This window comes from Diabrotica undecimpunctata, chromosome 4 (genome assembly GCF_040954645.1).
Source record: "Diabrotica undecimpunctata isolate CICGRU chromosome 4, icDiaUnde3, whole genome shotgun sequence".
NCBI lineage: Eukaryota > Metazoa > Arthropoda > Insecta > Coleoptera > Chrysomelidae > Diabrotica > Diabrotica undecimpunctata.
In genome coordinates this window covers 102,029,394-102,055,857 of record NC_092806.1, presented here as the reverse complement: position 1 = coordinate 102,055,857, position 26,464 = coordinate 102,029,394, and the positions used below count along the sequence as shown (strand labels likewise).

The window sequence follows — 26,464 nt, the reverse complement described above, 5'->3', positions numbered from 1 at the left end:
AGTTTGAATAAAATAAATGTAGCTTTTATAAAATTTGATGTTTCATTGCTATTAAAAAACCCTTAAAAAATATTTTACTTCAAACGATAACAATTTACAATTTTAGTTCAATTGGCAATTCCTTAAGTGGCCAATCACTGTACCCGTTACTCTGTGTATCATAATTCAAAGTCATATAACTATTATTTATTTTGTTTATCTATTATAATATATTATCTTATGTTAGTGTTCCTGTAGCCATGGTCATAGTTGAAGTATTTTTTGTAAATTTAAAAAATATTTATTTTAAATAATAATATATTTATATTACTCGATACAGATATAATATAAAAATGATCAAAGTTATCAAAGGTTACTATTTGTGTAGATTTAAACAAAATAGCACAAGAGTAATATAAATTCAAATTCATACATATTTTCGGTGTAATTAAGTACATACAATTACTGCAATATAATGAAATTTTGTATTATTTCAATTCTATTGTGCGTCGGTAAGTTAAAATTTATATTTAATTTTTTTTAAATTTTTTGTTTATTGTTTACATCGAATAATTAATATAACCACAGATATAATGATCCATTTTATCTATATTTTTTTTACAAAAGGTAAAACATCATCATCGTCATTAATATTTTCTGTATTGGTTTCACTAATTATTATGAGTAGTTATCTATACTATTATTTCTATTATATTTTTCTATGTTGGGCCATATAAATTAATATCTATTCTTTTTACTGCCTAAACATCTTTAAACAGATATTTTTTAGTCTTGTTCACCTATCCCTTCCAAGATCTTGTAACTTTTCGTATTTACTAAATATCATTTTGTCGTTGAGATTTACAGTTTTCCTTTCATATTCCATGTTACTTTCATTTTTCTATCTTCCACTTTTCTCACTGTCTAATCTATGGTTACCAAAAATAACTTCGAAGACAATAGGCATTTCTGTTTGACTGTTTTTAATTTTTCGTTTTCTGTAAACCTTCCACTATGTTTCATTTTTGTGGAATATTTTAATCAGGCTGATACTTTTTTTGTTTATTTTCTAGATATTTATTATTTTCCAAATACTTCTCGAGTCTACTCTATCGAACACATTGTCAAAGTCCACAAAGCTGATGTATGTTTTCTTTTCGTATTCGGTCGTCTTTTCCAAGAAACCTTTCAGAATATATCTTATATGGTCCACAGATGAACAGTTTTGTGTGAATCCTGCTTGGATATCTTTTAATTTTTGATCAAATTTGTGGTTATATTTTTTTTCAATAACAATTTTTAAAACGTTTTAAGACTCTAGTAATAACAATGTTATTAACTATAATAATGCTGTAATATTATGGACAATAATGTTATAATATTGTAATGTAATAGTGTTATTAGCCTTTAAATATTGCATTTCTGAATATTTCTTGTTTTTGTCAGTTTAACTGTTATCCCTTAATTCCAGTCTGTGAAATTTGTTTTTTGGCCCATATTTCATTAATTTGTCCTATGTTTTAACTGTTTTCGTTGATAGATTTTCTCTATTTTAGTGTTTGTTCTAAATAATTTTTAATATTTCCTTTTAATACTACATCATGATCACAAATTGAGTACCAGGTAAAATTACCCTGAAATATCTGTCTTTAATCCAACTCTATTAAAAATAAATCATGACTAAACAGTAAACTCAGATACTCATACTTTTAAAATTTATCATTATCTTACTAGTTAAAACTCCATCACCATTCACATATTTATCAATGGCGACTCTGTCTTTATTAAGTGCCTACTTAAGAATCTCTTGAAGAAATCTATCATATATCCAAAAGGTGAAGGTGTACCATATAAGCTTTTGTTTGTTTATTAGTAGAATCTTTAGTAAATGTCCTCTGTTGTTAATAGTTATTAGGCATCATAAAATATCGCAAAATTAAAATTTGCACAATGACAAGAAATATTGATGTTTGGAGGCAGCACATATTTCCATATAAATTTATAATTATTTCTGAGTTAGGGACACTAAGAAACTAAAAACAAGAATATAATAAGTTTAAGTTACTCGAATATTTCTTCTAGAATCTAAGAGTAAGCTAAGTCCTACACTCACTAACATAAACGTATGAAGGACAATGAAGGTGTATACACATATGAAATACGGTAAGCAATACTACCGGTTTTCAGTCGATTCAGCTCAATAAATCGGTTACTTGTTATTTGTTTTAAACGGCAACGTCAAGTATTGAAACGAACGAATGATTAAAATTATTCGATCGTTTTCAGAGTCGGTCACTGATTGATTTGGTCCTTTTAAAATGAACTATTGACACAACACTAATTCGCACATTCAATTTTTGTTTAAGTAATGCTTCTCTTTCCGTGTGCAATGTGAAATATCAGTTAGTTATTCTATTAAATTTTCAGATCTGGCATTTCCTGAAATATTTTTTCCACGCTTATCTAGTGGCGCTTTACCTTTAACAAGAAGCTTAGAAATGCTTCGAATTTATTCATGACTTACAGTGTGAATTTCTCTGAAAGCTGTGTTCCAAACAATAATTTTGCCATCCGAGCCTGTTACGGAGTAACTAATGTTATATTTTTTATTTTTTGGATTTTTATTTCGAGGTCGTTTCTTTTTTAATTCACACTTTCCTATAAGCCCTAGTTAGTATGAATCTTGTGCATTCTTGGTAAGCATGCTTTTGAATTTAGCAAGTATTTTAGCCCTTAGATCCGCATTATCTTTTTCAAAGCACTTTAACACTAGAAGCACCAACATTTGTGCATATCTAGAAGCACCGCCGGCGGTCAAAATGACGGATATTAGAATTTTCTATTGCCAGCCATTTTTGTATTCTTTTTTATTTGATAAAAACCTATTTAGTTAATAACTAATAATAAAAGACATATTTAATATATTTAAATAAATTATTTAATTTTTTAAGTACAATTTATGTAGTAGCAAAATTTTTCAATTTTGCTTGTACATGAACCACACACAAATTTTTTACATATATGACAAATTTCAAATGTTTTATTTCTATTGCAATTCCTGTTTGACACTGCTTACGTTTATTATTTGGTGGTTTTTTTGTACCTCGTAGATTTGTATCCGTTGATGTTGTCCTGCCCTTAGTCATGTGATCTTCTCCCAATTCTTCTGCTAACTGAAGTAGGAAATCCTGCTTAGATATTTGACTGCCCGTAACTTTCTTATACAGAACCCAAGCATTTATTCCTGCCATATCTAAAATATTAAAAAAAACTTGCAACGGCCATCTTCTTGAGGCAGATTTGGTTGAATTCAGTCTAGCCATCTCATCTACAACGTCTACTCCGTATTTGTCTGGTTGTAGAAGATGATGGTTTCCGGTTTTTTCTTTGTATCTATGCCCATTTTAATATCATTCGAGTGTAAAGAACTTAGCGTCAAGTCAATTCTTCGTGTTTGAAAATTTTTGTTTTGTACAACTTCATCTTTTCATTTTTTACCTACGGTGGCCTTCTTTCGTAATTCTTTTGCCAACTTTATGGACATAAAGAAATTATCCATCGTGACATTTCTTCCTTTATTTATAAATAGTTCCATTAGATAACTAACAACATGTTCCCCCAGAAGTTGATTGGCTGGTCGTTGTTCATCTTTTCCTAGGTAAGGAAATCCTTTCAACAAATATTTGGACTCGACATCAGCTGCAAGCCAGAATTTAATTCCAAACTTATCGGGTTTATTCGCCATGTACTGGGTAAAGCGGCATCTTGCCTTCGTGGAAAAAAGCTGTTCGTCGTTAGTATTAGTTCGTAGTTATATTTTCGCCAGGCGTATAACATAATATACAATTCTCTATAAATGGGTTCCATATTCCCGACGCAAGTGGTCAATAAATACGATAAATTCCAAATTTATCTGTTAATAATCGCTCAGACCTGGTATTTCTCATATCAAAACGGATAAAACTCATTATTTGTGTAAATTTGTTTCTAGACATCGCCTCTTAAAAACATTTTGGACTCCATGAACCAGACCACAGCATCTTTATGCTAACATTTCGTGCCATATAAGCTCCCCTAACATACAGTAAGGATATAAATGCTTCGATTTCTTCAATAGAAATTTGCCAATTTTCATCCTTGAGTTTTCTTCTACCTTCAGCAATAGTACATGATTTTATGCACTAGCTGCAGAATCTCTTTTAATGCTTCTCTTAGCATAAGGGGTTGGTCCAGCAGCTTCTTTTAGAACATTTTGACCGATACACCTTCCTAAAATGAACGAGATAAATTAGTATGCAGGTATATACTCATTTATTTATTTATTTAAATAAATAGCACCGTAATAAATAAAGAATGAAACAACAACCAAGAAATAAGAGCGCACATCGGAAAAGCTAGATCCACCTTCAACCAGATGGGGGCCTTCTTCAAGAGCCATAACCTCTCCCTTGGTATAAAAGTAATGATGCTGCGATGCTACGTCTTCTCTGTTCTTTTTTATGGTGTTGAATAGTTGACCTTGACGAAGATATATGCAGAAAATTAAAAGCATTCGAGCTGTGGCTAAATCGGAGAACACTTCAAATCCCGTGGACCACTATAAAATCTCGAAAGTTACAATATTTCGAAAACATTGTGCGAAATGAATCTAGATGCGCCCTTCTACAAGCCATTCTGCAAGGAAAAATATTTGGAAAACGGGGTCCAGGAAGAAGAAGAAGCAAGAAGAACATCCTGCAGAAAAGGTAAATATTGCCATGATTATCGCCAATATTCGTGACATCAAAAAGAATATGCTCAAAAATATTATACATCTAAGTGAATACATAAATAGAAGCTACTAATAAAATATAGTTGCTTACCTGGTGTACTAGCATTGTTGTCAAGTAACTCCCATCCTAGGGTATCTATGGAAGAGTTCTCTAAATTGCTTCTGCGAATTCCTCTGACCCGGTTGGTAATCATTTCTGAAGATATATTGAAGTCTGCATTCGAAGTTAAAGCAGAAGTACTGGGCATCACCTGAATCTCAACTTCACCTTTAGAATCACTGCCCGATGAATGTCCTTGATCAACTGTATTAGGCACATACTCGTCAACTTCATTATCGGATACATCTTCATCAGATAACTCTGCTACAGATTCATCTTCTGACAAATTCTGTAGACACTCTAATAGCTCCTGCTGAGTCCAATATCGGCGAGATATGATAACAGCAGAAATAATAAAAATCACAATGTAAAATTAATCAAAATACAGATTGAACTTGTAATTGCAAAGAGTATACTTAAACTACATAATAACAAATATTTTCGATGTTTTTTATACATAAAATAAGTAAAAACTTCCCAGAAAAGTAGAACAAAAATTAGACTACCTCGTCATTAGGACCGCATTTTTCTAGGTAGACATCAACATCAACATATTCAAAATGTAATTATACTAAGTATCTGTAAAAGAGAAATTATAATCCTCAAGTAAATAATAAAGTCCCAAATCATAATTTGTGTAAAATAAATATGAATGAGTAATACTCTAGACTAATGAGGGTCGAAAATAGAAAGCAGTCAAAATGACTGCTATATGGTGGAAGCTGGTGAAAAACTGGTTTATAAAGAAATGTCAATATTGCTAAAAATTGACTTATGTTGTTTCTAAAAAGACCGATTCATATGTCTATTTGTTAATTTTTAAAATTCCTGTTAAATTTTTTAAAAACCGTATATGGGCTGAAATTTTTGCTATTAATAAAACAGACTCATTTTTTAAAGCCGGAAATGATTTTTTTAGTTTGAATAAAAATCAGTTGAGTAGATGGTAGTAATGTAACGTTTGACCAACATATGGGACACATCGAACTTACTCTTCAAAAGCTATCACGTATAGAAATTTCCATTAAAATTCACAACTTACCCTGTATATTATTAAAAAATGAGAGTAGACACTTTTAGTCATTTGTTGTTCCCCTTAGGGGCCTTCATACGATGTATGAGTATATAGAGTCCGTCATGACTCACCATGTATATATTCATTTGTAATTTAGACAAACAATAATAACGCAGAAGTTTTAACATTTAATGTAATAGTTGAACAAGTAGATACTCTTCTACGACCCCGGTAGAAGACAGATCTGCTAAAGGGACACAACCCTGCCTTAAGCAAGCCTTAACTTTCTCTACAGTCCCCTACCAAGGAGAAGTCATGTCCTAACCAAAAATTTCCATCAAATTCGTACATATCCATTACACATCCTAACCCACTACCAATACGCACTGGCCCGCGCGGTAGTGAAACGGCTAAACCCCCCTCCTCTATTTATGTGTGCAAAATTCAGGAAACAAACGGCCCTCAGTGCCCGGCGACTCCACTACCTTAGACCAAGGTAGCGGTCGGAAGAAAGACGGAGTAGAGGGTGCTAAGAATCCCCGGGTTAAACTAGGTTATCATAGACGACAACCTATGCATATTGCTTCATATTCTAAATTGTTAGAAATGGAGGAAGAGCTAAAATCAATTAAGTGGGACGTATTGAGTCTCAGCGAAGTCAGAAGAAGAGGAGAAGAACAATATACTCTTAAATCTGGCCACTTATTCCATTTCAAGGGAGAAGACAATTCATCAAATGGTGGGGTTGGATTTATCGTACACAAACGACATGTACCAAACATATTAAAAATAGAAAGTGTAAGCTCGAGAGTTATCACTCTAATCTTAAAGTTAAATTCGAGATATAAATTAAAATTGATACAAGTGTATTCACCAACGAGAAGCCACACAGATGAAGAGATTGAAATGTCCCTTGAAGATATTAGAACAGCCCTGAAAAGTACTAAGACGTTTTATACTCTGATAACAGGAGATTTTAATGCTAAGCTGGGAAATAAAGAAGACCAAAGTGAAACCGCACTAGCCAACTACGGCTATGGAAAAAGAAATAAAAGAGGGACCATGCTTGTAGATTTTTTACACCAAGAAAATCTTTTTTCTATGAACTCATTCTTTCAAAAAAAGCCCCAACGAAAGTGGACGTGGAAAAGTCCAGACAGTTTTACAAAGAACGAAATAGATTTTATCATTGCTAATAAAAAAAAAATTGTACAAGATGTATCTGTTTTAAACAGATTTACAACTGGAAGCGATCACAGATTGATTCGAGCAAAAATTCTGTTCAATTTAAAGAATGAACGAACAAAAATGATAATCAGACAATCGTAAATGGACTCCGCCCGAAAATACAGACCACTTTCGTGACATCATTGACCATAACCTTCAACAAATCAACGACGAAACACAGGTCGAAGTTTTAAACGTAAGTATCGTAAAAGCCCTTAAAGAAGCGGAGAAGTTGTGCTGTCCTAAAATGAAGAAAAAACATAAGAAAATAAGTCTCAACACTAAAAATCTGATCGAAGAAAGAAGGAGGCTAAAGGACAGGTATAACACAAACTACACAGAATTTAGTCAACTCAGTAAAACAATAAACAAAGAAATCCGAAAAGACATACGGCAACATAACATGAGAGAGGTGACAAGGGTGATAGAGAAAAATAGAAGTGTGAAAGTTCTAAGACACAACATGTCCACAGGAAAAAAAACATACATAAGTTAAGAAATAAATAAAACGATATTGTGACTGATAAGGAAGAAAAAGTGAAAACAGTGGAAGACCTCTACAGACAACTCTATGAAACAAGTGAATCCGATGAAAGACGCCCCTTACCAAAGATAGAGAATCAAGGCTCAGAATTAATGCCGAACATAACTGTTGACGAAATTAAAAATGCACTTCGGGTGATGAAGACCAATAAATCCCCAGGTGAAGACAGGGTAATGACCGAAAGCCTAAAACTAGGAAGACATAAGCTCTTACTGACACTTAGATATCAGAGACCTTAGAAACTTCCGCCCCATTAGCTTGTTGTCACAAGTATATAAGCTATTTACAAAAGTTGTTATTAACAGGCTAGGAAGTAAGTTGGATTTCTATCAGCCAAGAGAGCAAGCAGGTTTTAGAGCAGGATATGGCACGAATGATCATTTACAAGTAATTGAGAACTTAATAGAAAAGAGTGTTGAATATAACAAGCCATTAGTCATAATATTTGTTGACTACGAAAAAGCTTTCGACACAATAAGTCATCAAAAGATGCTAAAAGCCTTAACAGAGTGCCGTATAGATCATCGCTATATAAACATGATAAAATACATCTATCAAAATGGGACAGCAAGTGTGAAACTGACAGATAAAAAGACCAACGTATTTAAAATAAACCGGTGAGTGCGACAGGGAGACACAATTTCGCCAAAATTGTTTAAAACATTATTAGAGCATATGTTTAAAAACGCAAATCTGAGTGAACAAGGAATTAATGTCAATGGAGAAATGCTTAGTCATTTGAGGTTTGCTGACGATATTGTCCTTTTTGCTGACAGAATCGATGATGCAGTATCGCAACTGGAGAAACTATACCTAGCCTCCCTACAAGTAGGATTAAAAATCAACCACACAAAAACACAAATAATCCAAATCTTGTGTTAAGCGAAAAAATTTTAGTAAATGGCATGCATATTGAAGAAACCGCCTCATATAAGTACTTAGGACATGAGATACGCATAGGAAGAGATAATCAAACGTGCGAACTAAGTCGCCGCATAGGACTCATTTGGGTGGTATTCGACAAGCTAAGCTATGTTCTTAAATCAGAACTGCCTATGTGTCTTAAAAGAAAAGTCTTTAATCAGTGCGTGTTGCCAGTACTTACATATGGTGCAGAGACATTAACACTAACCAAGAAAGTAAGAAATAAAATTTGTGTTACCCAAAGAGCCATGGAACGATCGATGTTAGGCATTTCTCGTAGGTATCGGATCACGAACAAGGAAATAAGACGGAGAACAGAAGTGACAGATGCCATAGAAAGAATTATGACCCTTAAGTGGAACTGGGCGGGGCACATAGCTAGAATGTCGGATAACAGATAGACACAGAGAATAATACAGTAGAGACCGAGACAAGAAGCACATCGAAGTAGAGGTCGTCCACCAACAAGATGGTCTGATGACATAAAACGGATCGACAAAAATTGGATGCAAACAGCACAAAACAGAAATACATGGAAAAGACTGAGGGAGACCTATATCCAGCAGTGGATAGATCCGGGTTAAATGATGATGATGATGTAATAGTTAAAACAATAATCAAGTCGAATTTTTTTAAGACAGTATATCATTTATAACTACAATAAAATTATCCTCGTTTTACATGCATTAGTTTTAAGTCAATTCATTAAAACTGACTGAATTTACTCATCTAAGCTGTTCTGGAAAAAATACGATGAGTCGCCTAACTAAATTTAAAAAAAAACAATTTTATAACATACTCTTAAATATGAGAATGCTAAATGCCCTTGTATTCTTAATATTTCTGTACGGGTTAAAGACTTGGACTATTTACGGACGTGAGCACCTAAAAATTGACGCCATTATTGGCAGCCACATTTAGGAAGTGAAAGAAAATAGCCAAAATACAATCTTCTTCTTCTAATGGCGCTACAACCCAGTCTTGGCCTGCTTAACAATGTTCTTCCATTCTGCCCTGTCGGATACTTTCCTTCGCCACTACCTGATGTTTTTGGTTTTAAAATCCCTCTCTTCGTCGTCTATACATCTTTTATGGGGCTTTTATATTGTTCTGTTTTCTTGGAGCTTCCATCTGGGACAATTTTTTGTTTGTCTTGCTACATTAGAGGTACTACACAGTTGATCACAAATATCTACTCCTGCTTTTGTACAATTGTAAAAAGTTATCAATTCTGGCTTCAAAAAATCGTTTGTAGTTTTACGTATTTTATCATCGTGATACATGCTTAAAACCAAAGTGAAATTTTTAAATATTTTCTTCTGTTATTTCCTCCGTAAAACCAAAACTGCTACTACCTACTTGTCTTTTTTGATGTGGCATAAATTCTTAGGAAATTAGTTTTTTATTTTTTCTAAGTGTACCTATCATTGTCAGCTTACATATATTCGGTAAACAGAAAAGTACACTAGTATACCAATTGTAATTTGTAACGTTAAGGTTTGAATACTTCATTGGTTCAACAAATCGCTTTACAATATATGATGGTGAGTTACTGATTCTGTATGGACTTTCATATATTTCAAATGTTTGTAAATAGAAAGGTATGGCATCAACCATCGCAAATACTTTAAGTGGCATAAAAAGAAATAAAACTTTATGAAAAAATGTTTACAATCCCTCTGACAGCACCAAGTTTATATGTTTGTTTCCTACTTCGCGTGTTATTAAACCATCATATCTTAGACATCTAATAATAAATAAGAACTTTTAGGACGACATGATGAGGGGAAACTTTTCACAACCTGTACCATCTTTTTCCCAGATTTCTTCAAAATTTAAATGAGCAGATTTTAGTACCCCACTGAGAAATAAAACCCCTATAAACGCACGCAACTCTTCAACCATTACATTCTTTGCATCTTCCTCTCTTGAAAAATTGTTACGTATATGAGCAATATATTTATTTATAATCTTGAAAAGCAATTCAAATATACGGTCACCAAAAAATAAAGAAAACGTCTCCAAAGGTGTTGATGTAGTTCTCGCTTCCCCTCTCGGTATTCTTAAAACAGAAATTATGTAACGTTTCCTTATTCTTATATTCAAAGGTGCATACGTTTTTCGCCATTTTAGAGTTTTGTCCTTTGTGTAAAAATAATTAATTGATTGTTCCTTAACATCTGTTACTGTTCCTTCCAGTCTTGTTCCGAGTCAGTAACATGGTCACTATATTCATCATTTTACTCATTGTCGGTGTCAGGAGTTTCATCTGAAGTTGCTTTATCTCTGTTATTCCACAAAATGTCGGCAGTTTGATGTTATTCTTTTTTGGTTAGTATTCTGCCAGCCATTCTAAAAATAATTATCATTATTTTTATAATACGATATTCACGGGTGTACGCAGCAATATATCCCTTGATAAATATTATGCGACCACCACTGTCCATTTTATAATTATTATTATTCATACAATGATATTAGTCTACATAAAAAGACTTCTGGAATATTTTAAATCAACTTTATTGGATAATTATGACTGGAAAACTAATACAAAATTGTTACACAATTAGTCGCGTGGAGTCAAAAAACTATAAATACGCTTTCAAAGTACAGAATATTCAACTAAAATTGGTACTGTTGTTAAAAACCGTAAGACATCGTCTAACTAGCAAGATAGAGCGAAGGAGGTAGTCGCATCTTTGCGCAATTGACAGTTAGACTGACGATACCGTATCGGAGGATCTCACGCACACACACACACACACACACCGATCAACTCTGCCTCTAGGAATATGTGTATGCCATTTTATAGTGGCATCCACATGTCCGAAGATCAAACCGGTCTCACTTCGTTACTGAAGTGGTACCTATCTGACTCCAGTCTAGTTCCGTAGTCAAGTCAAGTCAGGTCCCGTAGTCGAGTTAATCTAACTTGACTACGGGAATAAGGCCCCTAACAAAAGTATGTGTTCCGAACAGGGAGCCGCCAATCTAAGTTGATATCTCTCTGTCCGAATTATGTGTGTGTTCGGTTACTTAGCCGCCGATTGGGCAAAAATAAATTTTGATCTACTCGCCGGCTGAGCACCCGAAAGGCCTGGCCAAAGAGCTCATACTTGTTGGACATGACCTCGATGCTAAGAATATGCGACTGAGGCCTTTTTGGACCTGCCTCAGGGGCCTATGTCCATAAGCGGCTGCATAAAAGATCTCACGAATCTTTTATACTTTGCTAATGGTGAATTTAGTGTTCCTAATAAATAAGATATTTACTTGATATTAAAGAGAGATATATATGACTTGATAGGAGGCAATGGTCCTGTATTTTTCTATATCCTGTAATTTAATTTTTTTGTCGTTTATGTACCGTCCTCTCATATTCGTCCTTGCTAGGCAATTCTCTTAATTTCCTATTTTGATAGTTTTTTAGGCTGTTAAACATTTCATGTGCTTTTTCATCCATCGTGCGCAGGATCCTCTTTTGTTTTGGGTCTCTATATACGTATCTTAAAGGTACGTATTTAGGTATGTTCAAGGCGTCTTCGATTAGCTGATTTTGCAGATTATTTGCAGACTGGTGGCTCTGCTACTGGCTGCTATAGCTGTGTCGTCAACATACAGGCTCAGTAGTAATCTGGGTTCAGTCGGTGTTTCTGCAGTATATATGGTATACAGATAAGGCGACAGCATTGCTCCCTGCGATACACCCTCCTCCAAGGTAGGTTCCGACTACGGATAGGGAAAGGCAGCTGCTCGGCAGTTTAATTAAAATCAACTTCCCATCCGCTCTTCACTTTAATATTTACAAGTCACCAAGGTTCGCGCGGCGTCTCCGCCCCTTAGTACTATTAGGACTACTAAGCCTTGTATGCTGGCTCCTACTAAAACACACGCTACTCTGTTCGACCTCCGCTTTCGAACCCTGCATGCTTCGATCACAATGAACCCCCCACCTGACTAATAAAGGCTTAAATAAAAAAAATTTAATTAATATTTACTTCTTTTATACAGCATAAATGCAATATCTTATATTTATTGTTTTTTTTTGTTTTAGCACTCTCAGTTAATGCAGAATATGCATTGGAGAAAAGAAGTGGTAAGTGATTTTTATTAACTTATATATTTAATTCTAATGTAGCTTAACCGTTAACCGTTAAAATATTTGTGTTGGTAATAGAAAATAAATACCCCTTTTATTTTCCAGAAATTATTTATATAGGTAATAATTGACAAGGCGAAAAGCTCGGGTTCGTTCGGAAAAATATTCCCATGAGCTTTTTTGCGTAATCATTTTTATAAGATACCTTATAATAAGGTTCAAAGGTCGCTCAGGAAAAGAATTTTTTTTAAAGAAATTGCAACAATCAATTTTTTCGGACCGGACAATTTTTTTTATGTTTCGGATCATTTTGAACAAAATAAGTCTGTTGTAGTTTTTGGAGGAAACTTGATCGCTTTCGAGTTTTAAATAATTTAAAACTGAAAAAACTGCAAACTTGCAATTTTTAAGGCTAAGAAATACAAGTAAAGAACATTAGTTTTAATTTAACTCTTATTTAAAACTAACTTATTTTGTTATGAATGATCAAAAAAATTAAAAAAAATTGTCTGAATCGAACAAATTGATTGTTATAATTTGTTAACTCTTTAACCTTATTTAAAGGTATCTCATGAAAGTGATTATCATTAAAATCTTGAGGGAATATTTTTTCTTTGATTGAACCTGAGCTTTTCGCCTTGTCTATCTTATGAGAAATAAACCCAGTGAAAATAAAAAATTGTTTAATGTTACAGAAGTATCAAATTTAATTTACTTTTTTGTTCTTTAGCCCATTACAGACTTATAAGAGATACAGCTATTGCAAAGAGACATCGATTTCTTGTAAATTCCCGCCCAGATATAGTAGAAAATTGCAGACGAAATGGAATGACAACACAAACCCAAACCAAACTTGAGGTAAAGATGAAATTATTTTATACATTAGTGAAAGTAATCGGTGGTATTATATTCAAAGATGAAATTTTATACAAGGTGTAAATTTTACCAATTAGCGTATGTCAAAATCTAAAAAGTAATAAAAAAATAAGTTGTATATGTATGTAAAAATATGTATTTTTGTTGTACCGATATATCGAAAAAAATACGTATTTAGAGCAGTCCTTGGAATAAGTATTCCTACTTTTGAATAATTAGTTACTGCAATACAATAGATTTGGAATAAATGTAAATAAAAAAATTTCATAACCTATATTAAATAACACCTATCCTAATCCAAGACAGAATATAAATCCATGTATAGAGGACTAGGCTTTAGAAATAGAAATAGAGCAAAAAGCATTGGATATTTGATAGCAACAGAGTTGCTATCATCAAGTCCTCGTAGACACTTCGTCTCAGGACCAGCAAATTCATGTGGAGTCATACGTCGCCAAATTATCATATCCACTGGTATCTTTAACATCGTAAAATATAATACCAAATAATGTAAACCAAATTGTAACAGATAAATTTTAACGGATTTTTACCCTGAAATTTAGTGGCTTAAAACATGTATACCTAGACACTGATGATGGAACATGGTTTTCGAAAACGTTTTGTCTTCATGACATAGCCCGTTTGGGTTTTTAATTTATATACCTTTTATAAAGGATTTTTAGTTAAGTTTTTTTATTTTTAAAAACTTTATTGCAGCTTCACCTCGTAGTGGACCCAGCTTGGCTGTTTAGACTTCTTGCACTGAGTATACCCATTAGGAATTTCATACTTTGATCAACATTACTATTTTATTCTTCAACAATTTACAAAACTAGCTTGCTCAGGTTTAGTTAATTTATAGTTGGCGTTAATTACACTCTCCATATCTCTGCGTAATTTAGATATACCATCTCCACAGTTGTATATTTCAACATCTCCCACTGTTGGTCAGTTAGTCTTGAGTAGCTCTTTTACATATTAGTTTTATAATTCTCCCATTGACTGGGGGTTTAACTGAACTACTTGAATTATACCCCATTTATATACTTCTTTTAATTTTGTTTTTAATTTTTAGTATTTTAATTTCATAGTAAGATTTCTTCTCTTTTTTACAGTATTGATAGTGCTTGGTAGACCATTTTATCGTAGTCAACCACCCACTGTCTAATAAATTGTTTAGTCTATTTCTTGCATTCACACTTTATGTCTACTTTATTTGTTCTCAAACTAACAACCTACTTATTATAAACAGTTGTAAGTGTGAGATCTGCATTATGCAATCTAGTTAAATTAAAATATTCTATATGTCAGATTTTATCAGTTGATTTCCTATAGTAGTGTCAGTTGGAATTTTGGTCAATGCTTACTTACATAGAATTTTAATATATGCAGATCACACGTCCATGATTGTGACTGCTCATAGAAGCTGTCATATGTCACATGTCACCATAAATAAACATTTCCGTTTATACCATTCTCTTTCCTGTTGCCGACAAGAATGTTGCTTTGACCAATTTTTATATAATTTTAAACTGTTTGTCCTAAAAGTCTAAAACGTTAATCACAAAAAAAACTTATATTATCATTCACTTCGAGTTTTTTATCGAAGTTAATCAACTTCTTCATTAAAAAAAAAAACGATTTTTAGCTTATTTCAGATGCCCCTGATGATGCTTTAGATGGCGAAAGTACTTGGGCAAGATTGAATTAAGAAAAGTGTGCTCGATATCTGCCTTTCATTTTATCAAAAACAAAAAATAAATGGTTTAGTTTTTTATACTAAATCATACATACAATAGATACATTTTATAATTGAACTGCTTAGGGATTAGGTATTAAAACGTTTTGAAGTGATTTTATTGTTTAAATAAGTTATTAATTCACTAAAAATATTCAATTACATCACTGGTTTTTTCATTTAAGTAACAAAAGAAATTAAAAGTTTTTAAAAGCATTCTAGATTATATGTTTTTCTTTAAAATGTATGGTAAATAAATCAGCAGCTTTTAAACAATTGTTTTTTGGTGCAATCTTCAATGGAGGTTGGTGATGATTTTTTCTTTCACTATTAGTTAAAAGAAGTTATATCCCTCGTGCATAAAGTGAAAACATCATCAGCAATTTGGATTTACAACCCTAAGTGGGTCTCCTCAAGAAATTCTTCGCAGTCATCCATCGCCTTTCTTTGCCGAACACTTATTCCATATTCCTTATATCTTCATCAATGTTATTAAGGAACCTTCCTCTGGATCTTTCTCTTCTTCTCTTGTCAATGGTTCTACCAAGGAGCGTTTTTCTAGCTAGATCATTTTGTTTCATCCGCATTACAAACATCATACACCTCAGACGTTCTATTTTAATATATCTTATGATTCTAAAACCTGGTATATTCTGTAAAGTTCGAAGTTGTATCGTCTTCTTCGCACTCAATTGTTATTTATCTCTTGATAGATTTGTCTTAGTACTTTTCTTTGGAAACATCCTAACAAGCTCTCATTACTTTTTGTTAAAGTTTAGATCTTTGAACCATATTTTAGGATTTTGGCTTTGTATTTTTAGATAGCATAGAATAGAATATAATATTCTTTATTAATCCAATGAGACATCTTGTGATATAGGATAAGTCCTATAGTTACATAAAACAGAATCAAAAAAATACAGATTAATATAAAAAAGATATGCAATATAGAGCGTCTCTGAACCCCGTCGGTCCTCATTACCTGTGGTCTCATATTAAGTCAAAATAATCATTTAGATTGTTAACGCATAACTGGATCAAGCATGATTTTAATTTATTTTGAATTTTTGAATATTATTTTCATTTCTCATATTAAGTGGCAAACAATTGTAAAATTTAGATCCTGCAAAATCCGCACTACTTTTAAAAAGAGTTGTGGAGTGTTTACACACGCCTATATCAACCTCCCGTGTCTTGTCGGATAATTATGAAAGTCAGAGTTGAGGGTAAAATTTTAAAATTTAGTTTTGACGTGAATAATACACTTATAAATATATAAAGCATGTAAAGTCAACTGTCTGTGTTCAATAAAATATTTACGACATATTATCAATATTGAATATCAATCTAAGAATTCTCTTTTGAGTTATAAAAATTCAAGAAGAGTTGCTAGAGTTTCCTAATAAGACAACATTATAGGCCATAATATGAATAAACCAATGCATAGTACACACTTATCAATTAATTGGTATTAAATAGTGTTTTCAACTGAAGAATCGCATAGTAACCCTTATTCATTGTTTTGCAGACTTCAGTAATATTTTTATTCCATGTCATATTACTTTCTAGAATGCTATCAAGAAATAATGTTGTATCACTAAAAGGTATTTTTTTAAAACTAACTGTGATCTTGTAATCATGGGATGGTTTACAGCGAGAGTAGAACTGCATACAAATAGTTTTCTTTACATTTACCATTAAAAAGTTTCTTTCATACCAGGTTGTAAATTCCTTTGCTACCAAGTTCATTTTTGATACGAGTTCGACTTCAGTTGACGCGTCAACTGCATTGTTGAATCATCTGCGTATAGAACTGTATGATTTGCAGTTAAAAAATTTATCAAATCGTTGATATATAAAAAAAATATTAAGGGTCCCAATACGGAGCCTTGCGTTACACCTTGATCAAGATTCAAAACAGATGACTTCTTATTATCGACTTTTACTAGGAATTTACGATGTTGTAAGTATGACCTTAACCAGTTCAACAAATGACCCCAAACACTAAGGGCTTCTAATTTATGCAGTATAATTTAAATGTCAATAGAGTCAAAAGCCTTAGTTATGTCAAAAAAGAGAGCACCCACATACCTTTTTCGATCCAAAGCAATGTAGATATAATTAAAAAATTAAATAGAAGCACTCTCTGTAGATTTATTAGGAAGAAACATAGGCTGGTATTTATTTAAGATATCATATTAATTCAAAAAATTCAACATTTTATTGTAAATACACTTTTCGATAATATTAAAGAATACACTCATTACAGTGATAAGCCTATAATTATCAACCAAACATGGATCTCCTTTTTTAAAAATTGGACTAACTACTCCCGTTTTGAGGTCACTTAAAACCTTGCCATCCTTAACAGATAGGTTGATGATGTGAGACAGAACAGAAGATATAATATATTTATAAATAAATGTATTTATATATTTTGGTGGGGATTTGGTCAATACCTACTGAGCTGGTATAGTTTAAGGAAGATGTATAACATTCTCAATATGAAATGGTGAGACCTCAAAAAAAATGTGTTGTTAATTGTCATACTTGTGAAATAGTTAAAGGTATAGTTGTTATTGAAACGTTTTAATAATGTGGGTTTGACTGATGTACAAAACTACTTAAAAATACAATAAAAATAATCAATACTACTGTATTGGTTATGTAAATAACTTTGATATGAGGCTTTTTTTGTATCCTTTACCTTACGGATAAAGTTGGCCTTTTGTATTTTATAGTTAAACATTAAATCTGGATTATCACCAACATTTGCTAGCCAAAATAAATCTTTTAGCTTTTTAGTAAGCTGAAGAATTTCAGTATTGATCCATTTTCTGTTAGTATTAGTAGTTATGCGTTTTGATATTAAACGACATATTTTATCAATATGATAGAAGACAGAGTTCAAAACAGCTCTATATGCATCATTTACATTATTTAAATATGTATAAACATTTTCAAAATTCTCAGAATCAAGACTCAATAAAAGATTAGACAAACAATTCTTTGATAAGTTTCTATAAGTAGCTATCTGGGATGTAGTAGTATTGTTACTCTCAGTTATATTTAAACTAAAATGAAGTCCTGGATGATCACCTAAATTGTAGTTCACCACCGCCTCATTGTATAATTGAGGAATATTCGTAAGAAAATAATCTAGTTTCGATCGTGAAATTACACCGTTTTTGTTTGTAAATATTCTAGTTGGTTCAGTATTTTTACAGTTAAGTCCAAAACTAATCACGAAATCCATCAATATATATTTTTTCCTTGACTCTTTAAGATAATCGATGTTAAGATCACCACAAAGAATAATACAATCATATTTAACGTAACAAATAATAAATACATAATATAATTTATGTATAAAAATATAAATATCCCCATAAGGGGGGCGATAGACATTGAGTAAACAAATTTTTTTAAGTCACATCTAAAACTAATACAACATTCAAAGTTAAAATCTTGACAGATTGGAGTATTAAATTTAAAATTAACCTTTACAAAAAAGAGTACACCACCATGTATATGATCACTTCGATTATAGTACGAACCAAAGAGATAATTAGGAAGATAAAAAGAATTTATATTGTTATTGTTGATATAATTAAAGATGTAAAAAGGAAAATAAGGCTAAAATAGCATTTGTTGGCCGTGCAAATTATGCGGCTTATATCTGCGGTAATCAGTCATCTCATGATTTAGCTCTGAAGCAGCCTGATAATTTCCCACTTTTCGTAAATTCCTACTACAAGGGTTGTCATTGTAGTTTTGCATATAGCCACAAAGACAAAAAATATATAGATTTAAAGTACTTTATTGCTTTTTAAAATATGCCCCGCCTAAATCGATACACTTTGTATACGTTTAAACTAATTGGTAAAAGAGGTATTACAGTCTTCAGTTGACACCTGCAAAATCTATGTTTTAAAGGCATCGATGGCCTCTGCTGGCGACTGGAATCGCTGCCAACACACTAAATTCTGGTAAAAAAAAACGGTTATATTCCACAATCAGAAGTAACCGCTCTTCAATCTTTTAAAGCAATTGTTGCCACATGACTAGATTTTGTCACAAAAATTATTGCGACAATTTTCTTTGACCCACTTCGAGAACGAATCACTTTTGTTGGGTTTTCATCGTTAAATACCGACATAGTAGATTGGCGTTTATTTTTCGGTTCGTAGTAAATCTAAGATTCATCGCCACTAGCAATACTATAAACGTGTTTGAGCTTCCTTGGTTTAACCGTTCCAATTTTTTTTGACATTAATTGATGCGAATGGCTAATAATAATAGAATAAATCTCCCTTATGCGAATAATTTTTTGAGAAAATGAGAGATCCAACACGAAACCAACTTTGTAACATCCAGTTCTTCATGTCGGATCTTTTGCATCGATGTCGTTAAAATGCTCAAAGATGCCTCTATCTTTTGGTGTGTTACACTGCAGTCAGTTGATGTGTGACTGCTCTTTTGGGTGAATCTGGCCTGCATTCGGCGCCGAGACTGAAGCGACCACGTTAAAATTTGCAATAGCGCGGGAAATAGTTGACTGATGTGATGCTGTATTTCTATGGAAACCAATCCAACGAGTAATTGATATTTAACATTGTTGATAAGATACTCTTCTCCGAAGATTGTGAAACAATATTGCTTGAAAATTTTTTTCGACCGACGTGCTAATTTAAAAAAAAAATAGTGTATATAGACGACTACTTCTATCATAATAAATCTTTTGATTTGAATAAAACATTTTTGTTGGAAAATGTTATTGGTGGCTCCCTCTAAATGGCTATATAAAAAATAAAAAAAACAACCTCGTATTCTAAACAAGTTAGGTTTAAATTTGAATTCGTGTGTGGTAGTGATTAAACTAAAAAGCGATTAAAGTTTTATTTGACAGTCAAATCGAATTTTTTTTGAATGGCTCGGTATTAAAGTTTAATAATTATTTAAAATTAATTATATTTATTTATAATTATTTATATTTAAGTGAATGTATTGTTATAAAATACAATATTTAATTGGTTCTTTTTAGAAAGCATTTGATGACGTCGAAGAATGTGTAGATAATAAACCTATATATTCCGTATCAGAAGCTGAATTTACACGAAACATTAATGACTGTAGCAAAGAAGTGGTTCAACTTAGTAAAGCCTGCTTAAAGGAGAGTCAGAGATATTTTCTAGACTTGCTTATAGCAATGCGAAATTCAGTAACATCCTTCCTCTATGCTAACAGAGATATTATAACATGTAAGTCAATATTTTTTTTGGAGTTTTGTTTCTAAATATTTTTAGTTTATTATACAAATGTCGTGTCATGTGATAAATGAAACAAAAATAGGTTTTCTTCTTTTTTTGGTATTACTAGATTTTATTTACTAAACATTTAATAAATCTCCCTTTTGTAAACTATCATTAAATAGTCTTTTGATATAAATTCGTGTTGCATAATAATTATGGTCCGAATAATTTATAGTTTAGATTAGCTCTAATAGATACTTTTATGGGTTTACCAATCGCCTACCAAGAAATACTAAATAATTTAATACTAAATAATTGTTTTTATAGTAAAATGCTTTACTAATTTATTTGCCACCTTAGTCAGCTACGCTAATATAAGACTAAAGATAAGATAAGAAATGAAGAATTTTGTGATAGATCGTATCATGTACGTGGCAAACCCAACATCAAAAAATGTCGTAAGAAACAATCAGCTTAAAAAATATTAGTACTCAAATAAAATAAAAAGTTACCACAAATGTTCTTACAAAGATCAATAATGCAATTTGCTTAGAGAAAGATTGGTTGATTGGAGAAATTCTTGATATATTAAACGAAATAAAAATGCATCAAAAAAATGATTAGATGAGAAAAATGCAAAGAGGTTTAGAACAAAGGTAAATCTCTAATATAAAACAAATACGATAAACGTGTTTGGAGTCTATTGTTATAACAATATCAAAATACTTGAATGTTTTACATCCAGTAAACCTAGGGAAACCTCGATATAGTGAAAATATGTTATCAATTCGTATGAGCTGAACTATCAGAACTATATTACAGTTACTACACAACAAACTATAATGTCAATGTTAAAAAGAAATATTAAGTTACCATTTTTTTTATTGCCGTATTGCTAGATTCCAGTAAGAGCCTAAGAAGGTATCCATTGAATACTGGCAGGCAACGGTGACGGAAATTGTTTTAGATTTTTAGACATACTAACGTCACGGATCAAGACACCCTGGCATCTTTTGGGCGAGAAGGATACTAGACCAGAAGACCCAGGGTAGTGCTGAATTAACCGTGTTTCGCCTAAAACCTTTACTACCGTTTCAGAGAGGTGGTCTTGCCACTTAATAAAAAACTAAAATGAAAAGCGGAAAACTTACAAATAACCATACCTATTACGGTAAATCAGAAATGATATAATAAATGATAATAATCATAAATGTCAAATCCCTGATTCAATTTCCTTCTCTGTCCTGTCCTATCCTCCTTATCACCCCAGAAATCAGACAGTGTACTTCACTACATTCTTTCTCTCCTCACAACAATACGTTTACCATGTTTCTTCCTTTCATCCTTTCCATCTTATTTCCCCATCTCTGGCAGTTAAAAATGTAGGCACGAGCGTCCGATACCCCACCAATAGTACAGTCTGCCGAGGCAGATTTGAATCTCTCTCTCTGCCACTCTACTATAGGTCTTTTTCTTTCATTTTCATCTATATTTCCATCCTCTTTTTCGCATATACCACCGCTCACTCTTTGTATAACAAAACGATCAGTATTACCACTCCAATGACATACAGAGCTTCATTTGAAACCGTCCTTTATGTGCCCGAAAATTTTTACTTGACAGACAGGAAAATCGGAAAATAAAATCCGTCAGACAATATGAAAAGGTATTTTTGCTGCTGTTAATATTAGTAATTGTAGTTTTTGACATATTCGAGTTGGATGCGTTGAATTATTTATATTTATTATCTTCATCTTATTGCCCCGTCTTCTTTCGAAGGTTGGAGATCCAAACGGCAATTCTAACTTTGGAAACTGCTAAACGAAAGATTTCTTTGTAAAATCGGTCAAACCATCTCCTCAGATCTTTCAGCCACGAGTTCTGACGTCTTTCAAATGATCTTTAGCTCTGCACCTTACCTTCAAATATGATTTGGAGTAATTCATATCTTTCGTAGCCCCTCAACACAAAACCCAAGTATTGTATTTCTCTCTCTATGATTATGCTCAGTAATTCTTTTTGTTTACTCATGCGCCGAAGTACACCACCGTTGATAACTTTTTGTACCTATGGAATTCTCAGCACCAGTCTGTATAATTATGTACATTTCAGAGCCATCTATTATTTTTTTTTTGTTTTAGAATCTATTGTCCATATGTTACATCTGATTATTCGAATTCGGAGCACTAGACTAAGGTCTGATCTTTTAAAAAATGTTTTTATGTTGATGAGTGTTCCCTCGCTTATTTGATTCTTGATAGGATTTTTTTTTTGGCTTACACTGGCTGTTATCATTTACTCTTAAATAATTTATGGAAGCTACCTGTTCTATTATTTTTCTCTTGGCATACAAATGTATTGTTGGTATCTTTGAAAATAGTAGAATTTTAGTTTTTGAACCATTTAGATATAAACCGAAAGTTTCGCTATGACTAACTACCGCATATATTAAATTTTGTAGTTGTTGTGTGTTACTTGCTATTAGTATGATATTATTATGATATTGATTTCACCTTAAACCACTTATATTTATCATTAGACAATTTTATTTTCGTATAGTCCTTATAACTTTTAAGATATTTAATTGCAACAATAAATGTTATCAGACGGAACTTTTTAGTTTTACGATTTTCTTGTCTAAGGGGTGAAAAATTAAAAAAAAAAATAGAGGAAAAACGCCATAGCAGCAGAAAAAGTCGCAGAGGGAAATCAAACTCGACTTAATAAACCAATAATAAAAGTTTAGAGAAAAAGTCTATTAATATCTTTTTTTGTCGATAGTCACTCTAACTATACGTATTTCTGTACTTTTCAAAAATCCATTTGCCACATTAATTATAAGAAATTGCTGGAATATGTGTTGGTAACATTTTACAGAATAATAATAAATATAAACATGACAATTGTTCTGGGAAGGAATATCCTTAGGGATCTTTAATATAGTGGTTTTCCGTTGCCTACTATATCTCTATGCCGTTGGCCGTTTATCGGCTCATCCGCCTTTTGGGACAATTTCTTATTCCCGGGAAAAGGGGGTATTCTTATTAGACTAGAAGATACCAACAACATAAATGATTTCTGGGAACAAATGAAAACGACAATAACCACTGCATCTCGAGAAAATCTTCTAAGACGACCAACAGTCTGGACTGGATGACACAAGACATCTTAGATATAATGGACATTCGGAGGCAGTATATATCCATAAACAGAGAAAAACACAATGAAATACATAAAGAAATCCGAAAAAGAATTAAAGTAGCAAAATACCGATGGCTAAAAGAATCCTGTTTAGAAATTGAGAAACTGGAGCAACAACACGACAGCTTCCATTTGCATAAAAAAACTAAAGAATTAACAGGCAAAAGCAGAACTTATGGGCAAAATATATTACAAGACTCTGGTGGTAGAATTTTAAGTGATAATAAAGAGCGCTGTACCGAATGGGAAAATTACATAATAGAATTATTTAACCATGACCAAAGAATCTATCAAGAAATAACATCTAACCGAGATACAGGCCCACCGATTCTAATCTCAGAAGTTCAGAAGGCTATCGACCAAGCGAAACGACCAAGGAAAGCTTCTGGTCCTGACGAAATATATGCAGAATTGTTAAAACTATTAGATAATGAGAGTGTTGCGATTATCACATCCTTCTTTAATAAGATATACAGCAGCGGCAAATTACCAGACAACTGGTTAGAATCGATATTTATAACTATTCCCAAGAAAAGAATGTCACTCAGTGTAGCGACTATCGACTTATCAGTTTAATGAGTCACACGCTCAAAATTTTTATGAAAATATTGCATTGTCGCATATATAAACTTTGTGAGGGGATAACTGGTGATGAGCAGTTTGGTTTCCGAAACGGTATGGGTACTCGAGAAGTTCTATTTTGCATTGGAATACTCTTACAAAAGAGCATTGAGTTTAAGGAAAAATATTTACGTATTTTCTACGTAAATATTTACGTAGAAAAATATTTACGTACTTTTGGGTCACTCACAAATGACACGGTCCAAACCCGGAAGACGAATAAACTATAATTCTGACTCTGGCCGTGGAAGCCTACGATTTCATTTGACCAACCTCTACGGGGAGGTTATATTCCGCAAAACCTCAGAGTTCTCCAATCTTCGCTCTAAAGTTTCATCTCTACTTTCTTCGCTCACCTTCCTCTCTAGATGTCGTGATAATAACTTGGTTCCCAATTTTCTTGTTCTAAAACATCACATTTCCTCTTCATCTTCTTCCCGAATTCTACATCGAGCCAGCCTATCTCTACTTCGTGAACGGATTCAACATATTCGAAAAACCCTTAATTTTCAATCCCAAAAACTTTTTAAGCTGCATCTTGAACTCTCCAGTATTCTTAGTGTCGATGATTGGTCACTTTTAGACCGCATTTCCTATCATCAAGCCGATAAAATCCTTCTTCTAAGCAACGAAACTCACAAAAAGAAATTCCAATCCCTTGTATCTAGGAAAAAATCACATTCCACCACTTCTACTTCTCTTTCACCTCTTACTAACACCGTCGTTAATCTTTCTTCTCACCAATTAACAAGTGCAGAAAGCAGTCTTCTATCTAAAGGTCTTAATTTTGCTATCACTCCTTCCAGAATTCCTACCGAAGAAATAGTTTCAAATGTGGAAGCGGCACTCCGCACAATTCCCAAAATTCCAGCCGACCGTATCCGCTTTGACGTCGCTAAATGTCTTGATACAGCCAAAATCCCTACTTCCAATATATCTCTTGAGGAATTCATAGCTCTCAAAAATCTCCGTTCTCTTTCTGAGATAATAATCCTTCCTGCAGACAAAGGCAATGCCACAGTCATCCTGGATACTCCTTCCTACATAGAGAAAGTAAACGACTTACTTAGGGATACATCCTGTTATAACACAATTTCTCGAGACCCCACTCCTAGAGTCGAACGCGAAATTTCCCATGCCATCAAACAATCCGATCTTTCCGATGATGTTAAGAAGTCCATAGTTCCGAAAAACTCCATCTGCCCCAGAATTTACGGTCTTCCCAAAATCCATAAAGACAACGTACCTCTTCGTCCCATTGTGACTACGATTAACTCTCCTACCTACAAACTCGCAAAGTACTTGTCGAATCAGTTTAAGACCTATACTGGTCGTACCTCTTCTTATGTCCGAAATTCCACACATTTCATCACCTTAATCTCCTCCCTCACGGTCGATCCCCAAGACATTCTCGTCAGTTTCGATGAATCATCCCTATTTACTAATATCCCCATACATGACTCTCTAGTTGTTCTGCGAGATCACTTGACCAATGATAACAAGTCTTTGGTTTTGGCAGATCTTGCGGAAAAATGCCTCCTTTCAACATATTTTTCTTTTAGAGGCAATTTCTACAAACAAATATCTGGAACACCAATGGGTTCTCCCCTTTCCCCTGTCATTGCTGACATTTTCATGGAAGCCTTTGAGTCTTTAGCCCTAGAATCTTACTCCTTAAAACCAAAAGTCTGGTTCCGCTACGTTGATGATACATTTATCATCTGGCCCCATGGTCAACATACCCTTTCTCCCTTCCTAGATCATCTTAACTCACAACATCCGAGTATAAAATTCACAATGGAAGTAGAAAATAATCGGTCCCTTCCCTTCCTCGATGTGTTAGTCACCTCCAAGCCCAATGGCCGATTGGGTGACTCTGTTTATAGAAAAAAGACTCACACGAATCGTTACCTACATGCTTCATCACACCACCATCCTGCCCAAAAGAATTCTGTGATCAACTCTCTCATCCATCGGGCCATTTCGATTTCTGAACCTGACAACCTTAGAGAAGAACTTGGCCTGCTGCAAAAAACCCTTGTCGCCAACGGTTACTCCAAGTCCACAATTCAAAATATTACACACCGACATCTACATCCCTCTTTACACCCTAGGAC

The 26,464-nt window shown here is 33.0% G+C and overlaps 1 protein-coding gene across 1 annotated transcript in view; it reads left to right on the top strand.

Annotated features, from left to right (window-relative positions):
- The first annotated feature begins 310 nt into the window (after window positions 1-310).
- The window catches only part of LOC140438333 (uncharacterized), a 42,005-nt gene continuing 15,851 nt past the window's right edge, over window positions 311-26,464 (top strand). The window contains exons 1-4 of the mRNA XM_072528013.1: window positions 311-491; window positions 12,615-12,656; window positions 13,390-13,517; window positions 20,318-20,534. Of these exons, the coding sequence (XP_072384114.1) occupies window positions 455-491; window positions 12,615-12,656; window positions 13,390-13,517; window positions 20,318-20,534 (424 nt within the window). The 5' untranslated portion in view covers window positions 311-454. The remainder of the gene's footprint in view (window positions 492-12,614; window positions 12,657-13,389; window positions 13,518-20,317; window positions 20,535-26,464) is intronic.